Source organism: Crassostrea angulata, chromosome 3 (genome assembly GCF_025612915.1).
Source record: "Crassostrea angulata isolate pt1a10 chromosome 3, ASM2561291v2, whole genome shotgun sequence".
In the NCBI taxonomy this organism is placed as follows: Eukaryota; Metazoa; Mollusca; class Bivalvia; order Ostreida; family Ostreidae; genus Magallana; species Magallana angulata.
Window position 1 is genome coordinate 14,267,151 of NC_069113.1, and position 21,701 is coordinate 14,288,851.

The window sequence follows — 21,701 nt, forward strand, 5'->3', positions numbered from 1 at the left end:
AATAAATTTTCAAATATATCTTTATCAACTAGGAACGCAAAAAACCCCCAAAAAACCAAGTAGGCATTGAAAGTCAATGTATGCTAAGGATAATTCGCCAAAAAATGACACCACTAGTTGATTACTCCAAGAGAAAAAGTAACTCCACAAAAGACTGTATTCTTCATATGATATGTGGTGACTACGAACATTGCTCACAATCAAAAGTCCGAAGAAAAAATCGAAACAGGAGCAGAGCAAACACGGACCTTTAAAAAATTGGAGTTTGGATCAAGTGCCATGGACACATATGCATCCTCTGCCGGTCATACCCACCGTGTGATCTTTGTCGTAATCGGGCAAAAACGTCGGGAATTATGGCTTAACAATGAGAATGAGAAACATCAGTCAGCATGCGATCTAGTGGAAGATTGTATTTGCTGACAAGGTCGATGTATCGACCATAGAACTTACGAAAAGATGACTTCAATCGAGATAAGATCAGCTGGCATTAGTATGACATTTTCAAGACTGTCTCTGTCCTTCTAATGCTCTGTATAAAACTTAGAATAGACTGTGTTTGCTTGATCTCATAAAACATTATGGAATCAAAGATCTATTCTCAAAATCTAAGCTGAGAGGTAATCTACATTAAACAGCTAAAACACAAAAAAACTTCTCGTGTTTATCAAGTAGTTTACTTGAATTAAGATATTGTGTGTTCCTATTTTAAATCTTTCAATCCACTTTCCTTTTTATTTGCACTTCTTTTTAGGTTTACTTTCGTAGTTTAACATTTAGAATTCGCCAAAATGGAAGAATTTTTGTCAACCAGTTTAATGATGTTAAAACAAAATACAATAGTTGCATACTTAAGCTTATAAGGTTGCTTTTTACTACAATTCAAAATAACCTTGTAAAAAAAAGTCATATATTATTTTGTATGCAAACATTATTGTTGCCAATATCAATTAAATTTGTGGAATATTTCAGTCTAACTTCAATTTTGACTTTTAACTTCCTGTTGAATTTCATTCATAAAACATTTAAACTAACAAAGACGGAAGTGAACACCAAATACACCACTAATTTACCCAATTACGAACGGTTTACAAATAACAAGTGTTCATGTGTGCGACTTTATGAATGAAGTTTTTTTTTTATTGTATCCAATGTACTTACAAACCAACTCAACTTATCAACTATGTCACCAGTATTTGCAAAGTAGATGCTCATTCACTCCTCTTTCCGTTAGACGGTTGGAATAATTTCTTGTTAATAATTGTAAATTCTTATCTAAAAAATCCAAACTTTCTAAATTATTGAAATCTTTGATATTCAAATAGTTTGCTTATTGGTGGATTTCGTTAGAGATATGTTTCACACCAAGTGTCAATAAGAGACATCATTTTTATTTCTGGTAGTAAACATAGAGCATAGCGTTTATATCCAGCAGTAGTTAAGAGAGAGAGAGAGAGAGAGAGAGAGAGAGAGAGAGAGAGAGAAAGAGAGAGGAGGGAGAGAGAGAGGAGGGAGAGAGAGAGAAAGAGAGAGAGAAGGAGGGAGAGAAAGAGAGAGAGAATGAGAGAGAGATCCTATATATATACTAAAATAACTTAATATTTGCTTCAAAATAATAAAAAAAAATCTGCGGCAAGTTTTGTTTATTAAGAAAGATCATAATACTACTGCAAAGTATACAAAAATCCAACAACACGAAATAAGTCCTGTTTCCTTCAATTTCATGTTCTTATCATCAATAATGACCACAATTTTAAAGATAATAGCGTATTTTTCTTTCTTTTGGGTCCCGTTAATGTCGATTTAGCACAATGAGAGTTGAAATTGTTTAGACTGCAAATCCAAAATGGTTGATGGGTGATGAACAACCACTAAACGCCTTTGGCAAAGTACATTAATAATTCAGCAAATTGAAAAAACCCGGTTTAGAGTGTTCTAATTATGTGGTAGGAAAATCCCACTACATTCATAAAGACGCGTTGCCTAAAGATTTTGAAACATAACATGAAGTTGAATTCTGATGAAACAAAAACTGATATGGACTTTATAAACCCGCATTTAATTTGCAAATTTTCTTCAAGTGAATGTAAGAAAAAACAAACCTTAATTTTATATACTTTTAGAATCATAGGATATAAAATAATTTTTGAATTTCATAAAAACAATTTAAAGTACATATAATTTTACAAATAATATATTTGTAATTTGTGTCGATTTTTTACAGTTTCAATTCACGAAAGTCAGATTCTGAAGAGTTGTGTACATGAAAGTAATGGTGGCGCATTTCTAGAAGTACATTATGTTGCAGAGAAAAAAAATAAGAAATTGACAAGAAGATGCTATCAATACCATGAAACTTTGGACAAGTGTTTGGAAATTCACAAGAAAATTCAAAATACTCTAGCAGGTGAGGAATTGAATCGCCACTTAAAAAAAGAATTATTTGTTTAAAGTCAAAAATAATAAAACAAAACAAAAAATGAAAATATTTGTGTGTAATATTTATAGAACTCTTTATGTTTTTACAGACAAAAGACCAAAACGTTTGTTGGTATTCATAAATCCAAGAAGCGGAAGTAAGAAGGCCAAAAAAATTTATGCTAAACGAGTCCTGCCGGTGTTTGAACTCTGTGAAATTCAAACAAATGTGATTGGTATGTAGTTCATGAGGAAGATTTTATTTATCTTTTATCTTTATTATAGTTGGAGAGGTACCTAAACCTATCGGGTAATTCGACTACACTTTGTTCTCCTTAAATTTTCAGTTACCAACAGAGCAAACGAAGTAAAAGACTTGTTGATGAATATCGATTTGGAGGAATTTGATGGGTATGAATTAAAAAAAAAATATAAATCAATAATAAAGTACCAGTTTTATTAAAATCCCCCACACTTTTATTGAACATGATATTGGAAACTAAATTTTTTAACGGCATGTGACAGTGAACAAAAATTCCCTTCGTTTTAGAGTGGTTGCTGTGGGCGGAGACGGGATTTACAATGAAGTGGTATCTGGACTGACAGTAAGAGAGCTACGAGATCATGGCCAGGACCCGGATAATCCAGAATCTAAGCTCTCACAGCTGAAGCTTCCAATAGGAATAATCCCAGCAGGTAAGGATATAGTTTTTCAGTATATCTACTTAGTCTTATTTGAGAGTCAAGCAATAAATCAAACGTCGTTGGTAACATAACCTTTGTATCAAACATTGCCAATTATATCCAAGCACATTAAAACGAGGAAATGGTGACAGAAATATTCGTATAACAGGAAGTCAACCAATTGAGTAAATATGCTGACCTTTCTATCTAGGTCAAATTGTTTCACAGTAATTCACGTCATTCACCCCACCCGAGACTTTTGGAGCTAAAATTATGTTTAAAATGTTTTGTATCTTTATAAATAATGACTTCATGATAGATAAGCTACCTGTGCATCAAGAAAACCTCATATGCAAAAAGTGCGAGTTGATCTTTGTGGCTAAGAAAATGCTCTAAAAGAGTGTTTATTTGTGTTTTATGAAATAAGTATGTCACAGAAGAATATATAGGTTCGAAACTGTTGAACAAACTTAGCTTATGATTAGAGTGCAAGTCTATTGTGAGCCTTATAACACACCTTTTCTTTTATCAAACGAACTTTGACAGCATTGCGATTAAAATTGTAATAAGCTTTGAGCCATATCGAGTAAAGCTGTCAGCCAATACGAGAATGATAGTATGTGTAAAGACAGCATTTTTGAATTGAAATTGTTTTTTGGACTTTCCATAAAAGAAGAATCCTATCATTACAACAAATCAGAGTGCCCAGACACGAGATACAATTTTGTTGAATATGTACCATTAATAAGGAAGTAATCAATTGTAACATCATTTCAATAGGCCAAACTATAGAAATGTTATATGCTAACGATAGTTAGAAAGGGATATCCACTCAAGGATACGATACGATAAGTGACACATTACAGATCATTAAGAGTGGACTAGTTTAAAACTTGGAGAGGAAATAATATTCAATACAATAACGCTAACGTGCATCGTGATGTACAATAAATGACTTTACGACACCCCCGCCCCCCGCTCCATATATGACTGAGATTGTTCATTTTTTAGTTATTCTTTGTGTTTTGTAAAGGGTCTGGAAATTATACAGCATGGTATCTAAATGGCACCAAGTGTCCAGTGACGGCAGCGTTAAGGATCGTGATGGGACGTTGTGTTTTGACCAATATTGCCAGTCTACATCAAGGAAACAAATGCAGTGGATACTCGGGTCTCATTCTCGGGTTTGGGTTGTTTGGAGATGTGATGAGAGACTGTGAAAAGTACCGATGGATGGGAACCAGTAGATTTAAAGGTAAGCTGATTTTCATGAATAACAAACAATTTTCAACTGACCAGCTACATGTAATCACTGTTATGAATTTCATTTAGGCTAATATTAATCATTTACCTTTTTCGTGTGTATTTTTCATTTACAAAAATAGCCTACGAGTGAGACCTCTCTGTTTGTAGTTATACCTGTGGGCTCGGTGCTGAACAGAAGACCTGTCAACGTTTCGATATCTTATATTCCAACCGAAAATAAACGGGTACAATGTCGGGAGGATTTTACGATTCAGAAACCAGATTTTCTTCGTCTAACATCTGTTCCAGTGACCAACACAAAGAGTGCCCGAGATGGCTATAAGAAGAGAACAGTTTCTTTCTCTGACATTCTCGGCACACCTTCAGGTATATGTTATGTGCTTCACTGCACCAAGAAAAGTTTTTTCAAATTGTCAGATAATCAACTGAGTATCATAGATAGCATGAGGCATAAGAAGTATGTCAGTCAAATTGGCAAAAACATTTTAAAACTTTGGATGCAAAAAAGATGATGTCCATAGTAAATATTAGCGAATCTATGGAGAAATCAAAAGTAATCTGTACCTAACCCCTCAGTTATGATAATAATCAACCAAATCGATTGACAGAAAAAAGACAAAACGTGTAATAAATTGCCATCTTGGGACCTTGTCTTAGAGAGTTTAAGTCTTGATATAGTGAAGTACCTTAAATCGTCTGTTTTCTTATTTTGTTTTATTTTAAGTGCAAATTATCAAGGCTTTATATTACAATTTGCAGAATGGAAGACCGCGGAAGACAGAGTGGTGTACGCTGTAGATACTTATCCAATCACAATGAAGCCTGATGGAACAAAAATGGTCCCAAACTTTGGAGGGGACTCTTTAGAGCTACTTATAACAACAAAATGTAAACTTGCTGATCATTTTAGGCAACTGAAAGAAGTGGACGATGGAAAGTCATCATGTGTGAGTATTATTATCGTGTAAATGTACCTCTTTGCTCCTTTAACTGTCAGTCTTTTGTTAAAACTATATTTTTCCTTAATAATACATGTACATACCTGTTAACATGCCTTTTTTTTTTTTAGTACGACTTCGAATTCGTGAAAAAGATTGCTGTTCAGCGATATCGTGTTCGAGTGTTGGGAAACAAAACGGAGGATTTCTACTTAAATTGTGACGGAGAAGTTATCCGTCTTGAACATCCCGAGTTCGATGTCAGGTAAAATATTGTAATAAAAATGTTTTTATGTTTATTGGATACTAAAAATCTTATAATGATAAATACTTTCAAAAAATTAAAAATTTTGGTTGCATTGTATTTAGGCATTTGTTTTTTGAATTGCACGTTAAGATTTAATATGTTTTTCCTTTTTACAGATTGCATAAAAATGTTGTGCAGCTTTATGGAAAAGCCAAATAAATGACACTGGATCAAGATCATCCTTTGAATATCTATATTAAAATTTTAAAATAAAAAAACCATTTACCTCATTTGTATAAACGTTTACATGGACATTGATGTATTCTTTTTTGTATACTTTAATGAAAAAAAAACATCTTCCTGATGATGTTTGTATTAGAGATATCTACCTCTGTTATCAATATATATTTACATCTAAATGTTTTGTGTCTTATTTCTTTTTTGATTCTTACATTTTTTGTGAGTTTTGATGAACAAAATATGTTTTACCTCTGTTAGTAACATATACCTCTAAATCATTTTTACAATAAGAAAGCTATAACTTTAATATAATGAGCGTATTTATGTAAAGTTGTATTTTATTTTTCAAAAAAATGATACATGTTTTATGTGAAAATAAAACCCCTATAATATTTGACTACTTATCGGTATACGTATTTGTAAAATGTATATCATAATTTTTATTATCAATGTATCAACAGTTTATTTTATCTTTATTTAATTTTTAAAAAGTTATACATATATTTTGTGAAAATAAAAGGCATTTTTAAAACTTAATATTGGCGAAATTTCTTAAAAGGTTTGGAAACATCACATTATGATGCTACATTTAATGGTGACCATTGTTTTTGGTTCAATTTTTTTAAAGAAATGAAAGACAAATTACATAATTATATAATAAAAAAATCAAAACATAAAGTTAAGGAGTGGAAAAATATAAAAACTATAATCAGTTTTAAACAACATAATGGCACATGAGTTCGTATGAGAAAAAAGTGTAATAATCATATATTTTTCCATAAAACGTATTTTTAAAAAAGAACCTCACAATTTTTCCATACACTAATGTTATAAAATATTTGAAAAAAATAATTTCATATGTGAAATGTTATCTAAGAATCAAAATATAAGAGTTTCATTAATTTTCTTTTATTCTGAATTCTTGATTTGTGATTGCTATTGATAAGTTCATTTTATATTTGAATCTTACAAATAAAATTAAGCTATGTGTGGGGCTATATGAATCTCGTATATGATAACTGTAGATTTTTGGCCAAAGCGCGATTTTTGATCACCATTAACTGCATTTGTGAAACGATGTTTGAGCTGCGTATTGAAACCATATTTCCTTTAATTAATCAATGAAATCAGGAAGGAAATATTGGTTCCTGTTTCAATAGACGTATCAACAAACATGAATGAAAAATTCCGGAAACGAAGCACCACACGTAAAGATAAATTTTGCATTTTTAAATATCACGAGCACTGTGATGTGTGCAAGTCCTCAAATTACTAAAATAGAGAGTATTTCATTAAGGATGATGTTTACGCAGGGTTTGACTTTTAAAAGTTTAACATAAAGTTCATTATCATTTGTGAATTTTGTTCTAAAGACAAAAAGTATTAATGAAATGAATAATATTGACATGTCATCGTACACCTTATTGGCAGTACTATAATAATAAAAGTAAAAGATTTTATTTGTTAGTAGGCACTGTCCGCTATATTTCTCTTTCAACATCGCTCTCCCTACAACCCTAATATAAGCAACAAACCCCTTTAGAGTTCGTTGTAGAGGTCTCAACTGTGTGGACGCACATCTTTTTTCGTCGTGTTTCTCGGTCTTAATGAAATTATCAAGTTTTATGCACTTTTTTCAAAACAGAAGAGTACTTATATCAAATGTACCGGTCAATACATAATTGACAAACATAATATGCACATAAAATAAAAATTAAATGCATAAATATCCAAAGACAACGAAAGTAACACTACGCATCGGCCACAACACCCCTGCGAATGTGTTCGGAATGTTTTCTTTATCGTTGCTAAGTATGAAATAAATCCAGAGGTGCTCGAATGAAAGTTCACGAGACTTCACCGAAATTCGTTCAGTTCCTGTGAAAGTTCGAGCGGAAGTATAAGTGTTCGGATAATATTCTCAAAATACGTAAGTACTGCTCGTTTACATATCATATTCTACTTTGATTTATGTTAAAACATGAAAATCTTTTAAGATGTAGGTCTTATTTCACCATCTATAGGTTATTAATATTAAATGATGATATTCAGAACAGTGTTATCGTTCGTGTTCAACCACGTGTAGAGTGGTCGAAAATATAAACATTGAGTTGCTTAATAAAATCATAGCCATGTTTGAAGCTTGTGGTGTGCAATACCTTGTTTTTAGAAAAATAATGGGTGTCTGTTTTGCATAAAAACCTAGTATATCGAGCCATTTTCAAGGAACATTCTGCATAAAATAGTATAGTCTGTTTCACTATTGATGCTATTACTAGGTCAGGCGCGGATCGAAAATTCATCCTATGGGGGATCTCTATTAAGGCATATTAACTGTTGCAAAAGCAGACAAAAACTATTTTTTTGTATTGTCATATTTATTTCTAGAACACATTTTATCCACCAATAAATGAAGATTAAGTTTAAAATCAATAAATCTCCATGTTTATGAGAAGCGTAGTGTATCGGAAACCCTTAACTAGCGGAGATGTAAACCTATAGATTTTATATTTGATTACAAATACCTAGATTCTATGAAATTGACTATAAACACGCGGCATGATTTTTACTGCGAAACTGAAAGGGTCAAATAAAACCACGTGGTCTAAAATTTTAATGACAATAACATTCGCAGGGGTGCACAAGTCTCAGGTGTGCAATCGGTTGTAATGAAATCGAAGGGTTTATATACCAGGTAACCGTGTGACTTTGGCTATTTACGAGCGATGTTCAACTTTAAGCAAAGTTTGAAAATACAAACTATTTACCTGACGTCTGAGTTAGAGTAACACGTTAGTACTTAGGAACAGCCCATGTATATGCGAAATAAATAGATACGAATTAAAACATCTTTTTCAAGCAATGGGGAAAAAACGATTTCGGTTTCGAATCGTAGCAATAACTTTATCTTAAACATCCTTTATAATCAAGGAAAACCATTATCTGTTGAATGTATTTGAAGAAATATCTAACCAACTTATGGATATTTACGAAATAAAATAGAATTTAAAGATCAGGATGTAATTACAGAAATTTTGATGTAAATAACAGAAAAGCAAGAGATATTGCTTATCCGAAATTAGTGACCTCCTCTCAGATGCATCTGTGTTGTATGACTTTTTTTTCTTAGAAATTTTGAACAATATCTTTAGTGTACCAATCCACGGAAATTGAATTTTTAGACAGTTTTGCCCCGTATTGAATTCACCCAGACACAGTATATAATTAAATCTTCTTCCTAATGAACACAGTCGTCAAAATAGTTTTTAATTCGTCCAGTCTTAAATTTGCTAACTGAGATAAAAAAGGGGGAGAATATTTCCCTGAACACAACATATTTATCATATTTACTAATCAGATTTCGCTAAGAATGAGAGAATATGATGATGAAGAAGTTGTTTCCAGTGAAGTGTGATAGTTACATCAAGAACCTCCTACTTTTGATAAAAATGTTTATTTGGCGAATAATTCTGAACTGTTTACTCGTCTGTAAGCTTACAAAGTACCACACACTCTTCTATCATAGTTTAAATGTTTTGTATTCAGGGTAGAATAACTTAATTTATTATTTATTTAATGTATTGAAATAAAAATAAAATATTTTGTCCACTGGATCCCTTATTAATGCATTCTATAGTTACACTAGGTGAACAATTATTTATCAATTTCAATGTGTTTCATTCATTTTTAGCAAAATGAATTAAAAACAAAAGCAAGTATATGAGTTTTCAATCAGTCACTCAATGGTTGTCCAGCGAAGATGAAATATACATATTGTAAATGTATACATACATTGTATAATTGTTTCTCTCATCAACTTAAAAATGATTTGTACATCACTCAACTTCTGCTATGGCATTTACCAGTGAGTATTTATTCTGATTCTCAGTGTTAAATATCAGTTGGATTGATATTCTTTATTGACTTTAAACAACGCTATACTCTTGATTCATGATTACACTTAATTTAAATTTACACTTTTGTCACCCTTTTGATACATTTTTTTCGCTGAAATTTTAAAATAAGTCATCATGTACCGAGGAACTTTTTAAAAGTCAGAACACAAATCATCTTTTTGTCAAGTCAAATTTCAAAGTAGGGAACTCTCATCAACGTTCATTTTTTAGTAAGACATTCTACTTTTCTGTGCCCCCTCCCTTTCCACAAAAAGTAAAACTTAACTTCAGAACACTACAAAAACGAATAAGTAGATAAGAACGAATAAGTTGTAAATAGTTTTACAAAATCATAATGTTCAAAACAAGAGGAATGACTCCAATGAATGGAAAATTATATTTTCTCTATTCTCTTACGGCTTTTTAGTTCAAGTAGGTTTATGTGAGCTTTTCTGATAACCTGTTGTCCGTCGTCCGTCCGTCTGTTTGTAAAATTTTCACATTTTTGACCTCTTCTCTAGAACCACTGAGCCAAATTTTATCAAACTAAAAATAAAGGGCATAGCACTTTTAAAGGGTTGGTAATAGCGACACAGTGAAAATAGGGTGTATGACTTAAAATTCTTCTTCTCAAAACCACTGCACCAGAAATGCCAATATTTACACCAAAACATGTAAATATAATAAAGAATCTAATCGTTAAACCCCTGGACTAATACTGGGGCCACAAGAGGGGCCAAAGGTTTAACATATTAATGATTAGATAAAATGTTTAAAAAAATCTTATTCTTAAGAACTACAATGCTACATTTTGTGTTTACTATGCAAGCATCCTAAGATAGTGTAGATTAAAAATTGTAAAAATCGTGACCCCTGGACTATAACTGAGGACCCAACAGGGGTTCAAAGTCTAAATTATAAATAGATAGGGAGAATTAAACAAAAACATTCTTCTCAAGAACTACAATGGCACAATACTACAATTTGTGAGTTTACTATGAGATCATCACAAGAGGGATTCAAAGAGTTTAACATATTAATAACCAGATAAAATGTTTAAAAGTCTTATTCTTAAGAACTACAATGCTACATTTTGTGATTACTATGCAAGCATCCTAAGATAGTATAAACTCAAAAATTCAATTTAAAATAATGACAAATACTAGGGCTCCAAGACGGGCTCAGAGTTTAACATGTAGGGAATGGTGTAATTTTTTCCTCAAGAACTACAATGCTTCAATTTCTGAGATTACTTTGCAGGCATCCTCAAAAAATGTGGATTATACATGGTTAAATCAAAAATACTTGGGCCTTAAGAGGGGCTAAAAAATTTAATATAGAAATATAAAGGGAAATATTTAAAATTCTCTTTCATTAGAACTACAATGCTACTCTCTTTAGATTACCATGCAAGCATCCTAAAATAGTACAGATTCTAAATTCCTTTATTGTAACCCCCGAACTAATACTAGGGCACCAAGAGGGTTCAAGGTTTCACATAAAAATATATAGGGAAAATATTTAAAAACTGAAATAAAATGATACGAGGAACTGTTTTTCAGGTGAGCAATGTGGCCCTTGGGCCTCTTGTTAGTTAAAATAGTTTACAGCATAGAATACTGCGAGTAGAAAAAACCCATATACCTCGACCTACATTTGAGAAGAACCACGTGTCTATTGCCGATGCAAACAGTCGTAATAATCTTAATTCAATTTAAACTAGATACATTAAAAATGTTTTCAACCCAATCTAACAATGAATTGACTCTTTTTTACTATTTTCTAAAGTGACTAGGCCTTTCTGACCAACAACATAATTATATTCAGACTGTCTGAGTATCAGATGGACAATCTCGCCTTTTTTAATCACATATAACACTGAACACATAGGTTAATTAACCATTTAGGATTTTGCACGTCACAATATTTATATTTATTGTATTTAATATTTATTTTTGCAATAATGTAGCTTACAGAACCTTCTCAACAAGAAGCTTCACCTTGTCCATCAATCAATCAGCCATCTACAGTTTTACTTATCCCAAATTTCACAATTTGTTTTTATATATAATCAATATGATAATAATTGATAGATATATGACATTTTCGAGTGAACCAACAGCTTACTATTTAAAAGTGGCTCTTGAAAATTCTCTTATACTTGTTCAGAAATAAAAATAACAGGCGTCATTGCTATTCACGGTCAACAAATATCCGGTAGGTCAATTGTAGGGTTTGTGGTCTAGATGAATATCTGCAAAGCATGTACACAAGACACTCATTAGAGAAGATTAAAGCCGATCATTGATTGGTTAGTTTATATGAAGTTGCCCAATCAAATGTCTCATAATATAGAAAATTAAGAGTGTAAAAACTCTTAATGATGATAAAAACTACCCAGTCTATTTGTTTTACTTCCCATACTTGAGTTTTATCACTTCAAAATACTTTAAGAATAAAGCAACGCATTTGAAAAAAAAACCAGTAAAGCTTCTAGAAAAATTGTATATAATGAAGTACACAGTCTTTTTTCAGTATGTGAAAGAAAACCGGATGGAAACATCCTAAAATAATTGACACAAGAATCATGAATGAGTAGGATAGTTCCACGGGGAATTACAAAAACGAAAGACCACAGTATTAGTCCGGTTAGGTCACAATAATAAGTCTGAATTCTGTAGAATTCTAAGAACTCAAAGAAAATCGTGATTTGGAATTTACCGTCTATGTCTACGTCATGAAAAAATAAAGACCACTTAATAGAAAATTACTATTAACAATTTTATCTTAGAATTCTATTAATGTGCTTAAAAGATTTGGATCAGATTTCGATTGATGTTCAGTCTTTCATTTAAGGTATTCAAGTTCTGTTGTAATGACTGTTTTACTAATTCGACTATTTCAGTAGTTGTATTCTGAAAAGACTGCAAAAGTATAAAGATAGTTTTGACGCATATGATTTGTTATAGGCAATTTTGTTAATGGGAAGAAAAACATATTATATGTGAACATTAAAATATGAGAAGAGAACAAAGTCACTTGATAAAAGAATTATCAGACAGACAGATTGATGTTAATTTAATCTGAAGCATTGCTCTAATTCTTTCAAATCCATGCTTTAGTGTACGTGCCTTTTTATTCCTTGATTTGGTATCCATGTAATGTATTGAAACTTAACCATTCATAACACCTTTTTTTAACAATTCAATGTAAAATGTAAGTCAAAGTATTTGAATCATTGTTTATGTACCTCAATAGGTTATATAAAAGAAATAGCCAAATTGTTATATTTGTTAATTTGAGTCTGACATCGATATAGTTATAATTATTTCGTTGAGTCCGTGATTTTTCTTAGGTTGCTGAAGGTTTAAACCGATCAATAAACCGGTTAGAACTGGATCGTGTAGATTCCAGCCATGCCTGTACATGTACCCATAATTTTGTAAATTACAATAGGTTTGTTTACGAATTAGAAAAGAAAATGCTCAGTGAATATAAACGTATTGATATAGAAAGCTCATTTTGAAATATTAAATTTTGCAGATATTTAAAAAGCAAGGCTCAACCAAATCCTCAAATCAAAGGAAACAATCAAGTCGATAATATCCAATCATTATTCAGTACACACTTTAAACATATATTTCATATTACAATTAAAAAGTGTAAATTCCCAAGCCTTTCACATAGGGAAACATTTACAACAAGTGTTAAGCTAAAGATTAATTTACACGTCTGCATCGTTTTATTTTTGATGGCTGATCTTTTGTTTTACAGGTTAATTTTAAAAGTTTTGGAATTGTAAAATAAAATCAAGAGAAAACATGTGTAATATTTACACCTACATTGAATCGATTAAAACCAATCGTCTTAAGCGTTTGTTTTTCAACTCGTTTTCACGGTATTTGAAATAATATGGAGTTTTAAACATTTTAGATTTTATAATTAAGATTTTATAATGTTTGTACTTTTATTTTGACAATTGGAATTGTCATTTATTCATATGTTTTGGCCACTTGATGGCGGTTTACGTGAATAAAATCATATTATCAGCTTGAATTGTAATAAAATGACATTGTTCTTATGATGTCTACAAACAAAACTCATGTATATGCTATATATTTTCTCTGAGAGTCATAATAAATTGACAACTACGTGAAAAGTAGTTGTTTCTCGTTTTTCATATTGCAAACTGTATCAGTGCGATAGTAAACGACGCGTGATGAAGATAAAAATAGATAAATTATAGCATGCACTAGGAAAATGTAGGTGCATTCGACGGGGAAAATATCGAAAATAACGATCACAGCTGATGTCACACAAAGAGTGAATGTGTCAATGATGATTAAACCAAAACAGGCGGACTTCAGAAATGCCTGGGTTTAATCATTAAATAATCATACATACATTATACAAGACGTCAAATCAGAACGACATTGGTCATTATTTTTATTTATATAAATTTCTTATTAAATTCGAGATAATTCCATTTTTTAAATCATAAAAAATTCATGTCAATCACATATTAAAAAATAAAAAAATTAACCGTTATTATATTTTAAAGTAAGCATTCAAAAATGTATATGCCTGACAAGGGATTGTATGAGAAATATAAAAAAAACAATTTTTTGCCACGTGAAGGCACGTAAAACACGAACACTTTAATGTCATTATTATATCAAAAAACAAAAAATCGAAAATTCTATGGGTGGATATTCTCGGATAAATTAACGCGGAATAGAAAGTTTGACCAGTTATCTGAAGTATTCATAGACTGGTGACCAATAAAACAATCTTTCAACAATCAAACATTGGTGAAATTGTTGAAGTATGGAGGCAATATAATAACCTGCGTTTTATATCATACAAAAATCAAAACCTAAAATTTAAAAGGATTTCAACATTGTTTTATAAGCAAGGCTTTGGAACATTGGTTCTTTTCGTACTGAACCGTTAAGTAAAGTCAACTTTTTCGTTATGACTAGTCTTATATGAAAAAACGACATGCAAAACGCCGAGTTTGTGCGTGTTATTTTTATAAAAGAAAATGTTTGGATTGGAAATTTTTAAAAATGACTACACATGATTTAAACCATTATCTATCTTGTATACATATTAGATTTTATGTATGACAGTAAATTCAAAGTTTTCAGAAAAATCAAATTTTAACAAAGAAAGTGCTTATTAAAAATATGACCTTTAAGGTTTATAATGTTTTTAGCTAATTTGTTCTACAAAAGATATGCTGATAGTAATGTTTCAAAAACAAAATAACAAAACACAATCACATTTTTGGAGAATTAGAAAAAAATGTGTTGAACATATTTTATAGAATTGCAATCAAATTGATAAACGTGACACTTTCAGCATGTTAGTCGTATTGATTTAAATCTATAAGATAAAATGCCAGTTGAAAACTTAAGTTGATAAACGTTTTAATTATTTGTCACCGGTAACATTGGCTTTATTTATAGTATTTCACACGTATGGTCTGATTTTCCTGTTTAAATGAAAAAATCAAAACAATTCATATATATATATATATATAGAGAGAGAGAGAGAGAGAGAGAGAGAGAGAGAGAGAGAGAGAGAGAGAGAGAGAAAGAGAGAGAGAGAGAGCTTTTATTTTCTGAAAATCTATATCTAATTACAAAACCATTCATGGGATTTTAGTTAAAATATGTTTTCAAATTTCATTACAAGTAAACATTGTTCTCTAGGATTGATTTGTTGTATTTTTTTTTTAAATATTTAGTATGTTAATGTTTGGTTAGTTAATTACTCCACGAAAAAAAGTATTTTCACAAAAGTATGTTTTCTTCACATAACTAAGAAAAAAATCAAAACAGGAGCAGGGCAAACACGAACATTTCAAAATATTGGAGGTAGGATTTAGTGCCATGGAAGAAAGGATATCCTCTGCTGACCGGTCACACCTGCCGTATGCTTTTTGTCGTAGTCGGAAAAAAATTAAATAATCCGTTGACAATTCGGTGACTATATATAGTCTAACAATAAGTATTGAAAACATCAGTCCGCATGCAACCTAGTGGAAGATCGTATTTGCTAATAAGGTCATTGCATTGGCCATAGAACTTACGAAAAGATGACTTCAATCGAGATTAGCATTGGCAGTAGTATGACATTTTCAAAACCGTCCCTGTTCCTCCATACTAGATTTCCTAATGCCCTGTTTTAAACTTAGAATAGACGATTCTTGCTTGATCTCATAAAAAATGATGGAATAAAAGATCTATTCTCAAAATCTATATTGAAAGGTAATCTATATTAAACAGGTAAAACACAAAATAATTTTTTTTCTCCTGATAAGAATTCTAACAATGAAAATTATGTCTGCATATGAAAAAAAAACTTTTCGTGCTTATCAAGTAGTTTACTTGAGATTAAGATATTGCGTGTTCCAATTTTAAATCTTTCAATCCATTTTGCTTTTTATTTCCACTTTCTGGTCATGTTTAGAGAAAAATGATAGTGATATTATATATTATTTTGTATGTATACAACATTGTTTTAAATCTCATTTAAATTTGTGACATATTTGAGTTAAACTTCAATATTGAGTTACATTAACTTCCTGTTGTATTTCATTCATAGAACATTGTAACAAAGACGGAAGTGTGAACACTTAAAATTTTGCTAATTTATCCAATTACGACAGGTTTACGAATAACAAGAGTTAATTTGTATTCATTCTTTATGAATGATTTTTTTAGTGTATCCTATGCCATTACGCATCCACTCAACGTATCAGCTATGTTACAAGTATTTGCAACGTAGATGCTCATTCATTCCCCTTCTGTTAGACAGTTGGACAAGATCACGGGGAATTAATTTCTTGTGGATAATTGCAATTACTTATCTTTTCTATTCAAGTAGTTTGCTAATTATTGGGCTTCGTTAGATATATTTTTTAACCTCAAGATTTGATTCTAATAAATGAATTTCATAGATCAAGCATCCCTGCTTTAAAATCGTAAAAAATAGTATGCAGCTAGTTTTGTTCATTAAAAAATAACATTATACTTCTACAATGTATATAAAATTCTAACAACAGGAGTTAAGTAGCGTTTTTCTCAATTCCATGTTCTTATCATCAATAACAGCACAATTTTGATCGAAGTGTTTTTTCTTCTATCTGGTCTCGTCAATGTCGATTTTATACAAATGGAAGTTGTATAGACTGCATATCAGGAATGATTGAGGGGTAAGGACAACCACTTAACGCCTTCGGCATAATACATTAATAATTCAGCAAATTGAAAAATCCCGGTAAATTGGTGTTCTAAAATTTTGATAGGAAAACCCCATTACAATTTATAAAAACTGTTTGCTTGAAATTTCATCAAACAATATGCAGCCAAATTCTGATGAAACAAAAACTGATATGGACTTTATAAACTCGCATTTAATTTGTAAATCTTCTTCAAGTGAATGTAAGGAAATACAAAGCTTTATCATAAATACTTTTAGAATCATACAATATAAAAATGTTTTTTTCTAATTTTATAAAAACAAATATAAGTACATATTATTTACAAATAATAGTTTTGTAGATTGACTTGAATTTTTTACAGTTTCAATTCACGAAAGTCAAATTCTGAAGAGTTGTGTACATGAAAGTAATGATGGCGCATTTCTAGAAGTACATTATGTTGTGGAGAGAAATAAGAAATTGACCAGAAGACGCCATCAATGCCCTGGAACTTTGGAAAATTGTTTGGAGACTAATAAGAAAATTCAAAATACTTTAGCAGGTTAGGAAATATATTGCCATTAAAAAATCCTGAAAGAATTATTTGTTAGAAGTGTTTTTAAGAATATTAAAACAAGCATATTCGTGTGTAATATTTCTTCAACCTTTATTATTTTTACAGACAAAAGACCAAAACGTTTGTTGGTATTCATAAATCCAAGAAGCGGAAGTAGGAAGGCCGAAAAAATTTATGCTAAACGAGTCCTGCCGGCGTTTGAACTTTGTGAAATTCAAACAAATGTAATTGGTATGTACTTCATGAGGAAGATTTTGTTTATCTTAATTAGAGAAATAGATAGTAAACTAACTAAACGTATCGGGTATTTAGAATACACTTTGTTTTCGTTACATTTTCAGTTACTAACAGGGCAAACGAAGTAAAAGACATGTTGATGAATATCGATTTGAAGGAATTTGATGGGTATGAATTAAAATTTGATTAAAAACAAACAAATTTAAATGAATAATAAATTACCAGTTTTTTAAAATCCCTCACACTTTTATTGAACATGATATTGGAAACTAAATTTTTTAACGGCGTGTGTTAGTGATTAAGCAAAAGAAATTCCCTCGTTTTAGAGTGGTTGCTGTGGGCGGAGACGGGATTTACAATGAAGTGGTATCTGGACTGACAGTAAGAGAGCTACGAGATCATGACCAGGACCCGGATAATCCAGAATCTAAGCTATCACAGCTGAAGCTTCCAATAGGAATTATTCCAGCAGGTGGGGATATATTTATTCAAGATATACTTAGTGTTATTTGAGAGTCGAGCAATAAAATCAAACGTCCCTGGTAACATTACCTTATTTGTTAACACTGCCAATTATATCCAAGCACAGTCATATGAGGAAATGATAACAGAAATACTCGTATAACTAGACAGGAAGTTAACCCGTTGCGTAAATATGTTGACCTTTGTATCTAGGTCAATTGTTTCACAGTCATTCATGTCATTCACCACCAAACGAGACTTTAAGAGCTAATATTAAATTTGTTTAAAAGTTCCTGTAACTGTATAAATTATGACCTTATGATAAATAAGCTGTCTGTGCATCAAGAAAACTTCATATGCTAAAAATGTGAGATGATCTTTGTGACTTAGAAAAAACTCTAAAGGATGTATACTTAATTGTATTTTATGAAATCAGTACGTCGCTGAACAATGTATAGCCTCGAAACTGATAAACAAACTTATGATAAGAAGTTAACATCTACTTTGAGCCTCATAACACATTTTTTTTTTATCAAACGACCTTATCCAGTAAAGCTGTCGACCAATACGAGAGTGACAGTTTTGTATGAAAACAATATTTATGCTTCCAAATTGTTTTTTGAACTTTCCATCAAAGATGAATTAGATAAGAACAAATCAGAGTTCTTAGCTTAAAAATCCGAACAAGAGGCCATCAAGAGATGTAATTTGTTTGAATATGTACCTTTATCAGGGAAGTATTCAATTGTAACATCATTTCAAAAGGCCAAACCATTGAAATGTTATAAGATAGCGATAGCTAGAAAGGGCATCCACTCAAAGGTACGATGAGTGACACATTAGAGATCATTAAGAGTGAACTCGTTTTAAACTTGGAAAGGAAATAATACTCCATACAATTAAAGCACATCGAGATAAACAAAAATGTTAATACGAAGGCCCCCTACATATATATGTCAGAGATTGTTCATTCCCTATATATATGACAGAGATTGTTCATTTTTTAAAAGTTTTTTGTATTTTGTATAGGGTCTGGAAACTATACAGCATGGTATCTAAATGGTACCAAATGTCCAGTGACGGCAGCATTAAGGATCGTGATGGGACGTTGTGTTTCGACCAATATTGCCAGTCTACATCAAGGAAACAAATGCAGTGGATATTCGGGTCTCATTCTCGGGTTTGGGTTGTTTGGAGATGTGATGAGAGACTGTGAGAAGTACCGATGGATGGGGACCAGTAGATTTAAAGGTAACCTGATTTTCATGAATAACAAACAATTTTCAACTGAACAGCTTATCACTAATAAGTGTTTCATTAAGGCTAATAGTGATCCACCACCTTTTTTGTGTGTTTTTTCCTTTACAAAGAAAGCGTACAAGTGAGACCTCTCTGTTTGTAGTTATACCTGTGGGCTCGGTGCTGAACAGAAGACCTGTCAACGTTTCGATATCTTATATTCCAACCGAAAATAAAAGGATACAATGTCAGGAGGATATCACGATCCAGAAACCAGATTTTCTTCGTCTAACATCTGTTCCAGTGACTAACACAAAGAGTGCCCGAGATGGCTATAAGAAGAGAACAGTTTCTTTCTCAGACTTTCTTGACACACCATCAGGTAAACATTGTGTTGATATGATTCATTGCACCTATAATTTTGTTTTTGAAATAAGCAGAAAATTAGCTGAGTATCATAGTATGTAGGTCAAATTGGCATAAACGTTTTATAATTCTGGATGCAAAAATGATTTCTGAAAATTTAGTTAGTGTGAACAAAGCTCCGGAGAAATCAAAAGTGATATGTGGCTAATGTTTTAACCCCTGAGCTATAATAATATTCAACCAATTTGATTGATACAAAAAGATTAACAAAACTTTGTACTAAATTGCCATCTTTTGACCTAGTCTTGGAGAGTTTAATGCTTGATATAGGAAGACATTCATCTATCTTTGTTCATTTTGTTTTGTTCTAAGCGCAAATTTTCAAGGCTTTATCTTGCAATTTGTAGAATGGAAGACTGCAGAAGACAGAGTGGTGTACGCAGTAGATACTTATCCAATCACAATGAAGCCTGATGGAACAAGAATGGCCCCAAATTTTGGAGGCGACTCCTTAGAGCTACTAATAACAGGAAAATGTAAACTTGCTGACCATTTTAGGCAACTGAAAGCAGTAGACGATGGAATGTCATCATGTGTGAGTATTATTATCGTGTAAATATATTTCTTGCTCCTTTAACTGTCAGTTATTTGTTAAAACTATTTTTCTTTGATAATACATGCCTGTTTACATGTCTTTTTTTTAGTACGACTTCGAATTCGTGAAAAAGATTCAAGTTCAGCGATATCGTGTTCGAGTGTTGAGAAACAAAACGGAGGATTTCTACTTAAATTGTGACGGGGAAGTTATCCGTCTTGAACATCCAGAGTTCGATGTCAGGTAAATACAAAGAAGCGTTTATGCTTATTGGATATTGAAAACTTCTTATAATGATAAATATTTTCGATTGAATTAAAATTTTCGTAAAATTGTGTTCAAGCATTATTTCTTTAAACTGTCATTAAACACTGATATGTTTTCCTTGTTACAGATTGCATAAAAACGCTGTGCAGCTTTATGGAAAAGCCAAATAGATGACACTGAATCAAAAGCATCCGTTGACTATATATTTATTTTTGAATTTTTTAAAAAAGATATACCTCAGTTTTATCAACGTCTTCAAAAATAGTGATACATTCTTTTTTTGGTATTCCTTTTTGAAGAAAACATAATCCTGATGATATTTATTCATTAAAACCTCTATTAGAAATATATACCTCTATTATCAACATGAATTTAATGTATACAATGTGAATGATGCATTTTTCGTGAATTCTGATGAACAAAATATTTTACCTCTATGAGAATCATATACCTCTGTTATAATCAACGTATCTTTTCATTAAAAAAAACCCATATACCTCTAATTTTATAAACGTATTTATGTAAATTGTATTAATTTTTTTAGGAAATTATACATGTTTTAATTTATTTGACAATATACCCCTATGATATTTTACTACTTGTCGGTATACATATTTGTGAAATGTATATTATATATGTTATTATCAGTGTATTAACAGTTTTTTTTATATCTTTTTTGAATTTATAAAAAAAAGTTATACATATGTTTTGTAAAAATAAAGGGCATTTATAAAACTTAATATTGGTGAAAATTCTTAAAACGTTTGTTAAATTTGCATAATAAGGCTACTTTGTAGGGAGACAGTTGTTGTTTTTTAGGCAATTGGAGACAAATTACATAGTTGTACCATGAAATATCAAAAAATTAAGTAGTGGAGTGCAAAAATATGAAAGCTATGACTTCGTATAAGAAAAAAATGTAATGAAAAAATGACAATAACAAACCGTGAACCATCTCAATAATCCCTAAAACGAAATAAAAATTCAAAGCAGAGCAATACGGACCTCTAAATAGATAGAGGTAAGATCAGGTGCCCTAGGAGGAGTAAGCATCCTCTG

General features: G+C 31.2%; 2 protein-coding genes across 2 annotated transcripts; both read left to right on the top strand.

Moving 5' to 3' along the window:
- Window positions 1-279: 279 nt before the first annotated feature.
- On the top strand, window positions 280-6,206 carry LOC128175713 (ceramide kinase-like). Its single transcript, XM_052841537.1, has 10 exons — window positions 280-412; window positions 2,225-2,407; window positions 2,529-2,654; window positions 2,766-2,829; window positions 2,969-3,114; window positions 4,136-4,357; window positions 4,516-4,734; window positions 5,128-5,315; window positions 5,438-5,571; window positions 5,730-6,206. The coding sequence occupies exons 1-10, from the start codon at window positions 280-282 to the stop codon at window positions 5,770-5,772; spliced, it is 1,458 nt and encodes a 485-aa protein (XP_052697497.1). The 3' UTR covers window positions 5,773-6,206.
- A 10,852-nt stretch (window positions 6,207-17,058) lies between these two features.
- LOC128177651 (ceramide kinase-like) lies at window positions 17,059-21,345 on the top strand. Its single transcript, XM_052844450.1, has 10 exons — window positions 17,059-17,140; window positions 17,282-17,461; window positions 17,582-17,707; window positions 17,818-17,881; window positions 18,040-18,185; window positions 19,205-19,426; window positions 19,578-19,796; window positions 20,188-20,375; window positions 20,485-20,618; window positions 20,770-21,345. The coding sequence occupies exons 1-10, from the start codon at window positions 17,059-17,061 to the stop codon at window positions 20,810-20,812; spliced, it is 1,404 nt and encodes a 467-aa protein (XP_052700410.1). The 3' UTR covers window positions 20,813-21,345.
- Window positions 21,346-21,701: the final 356 nt, after the last annotated feature.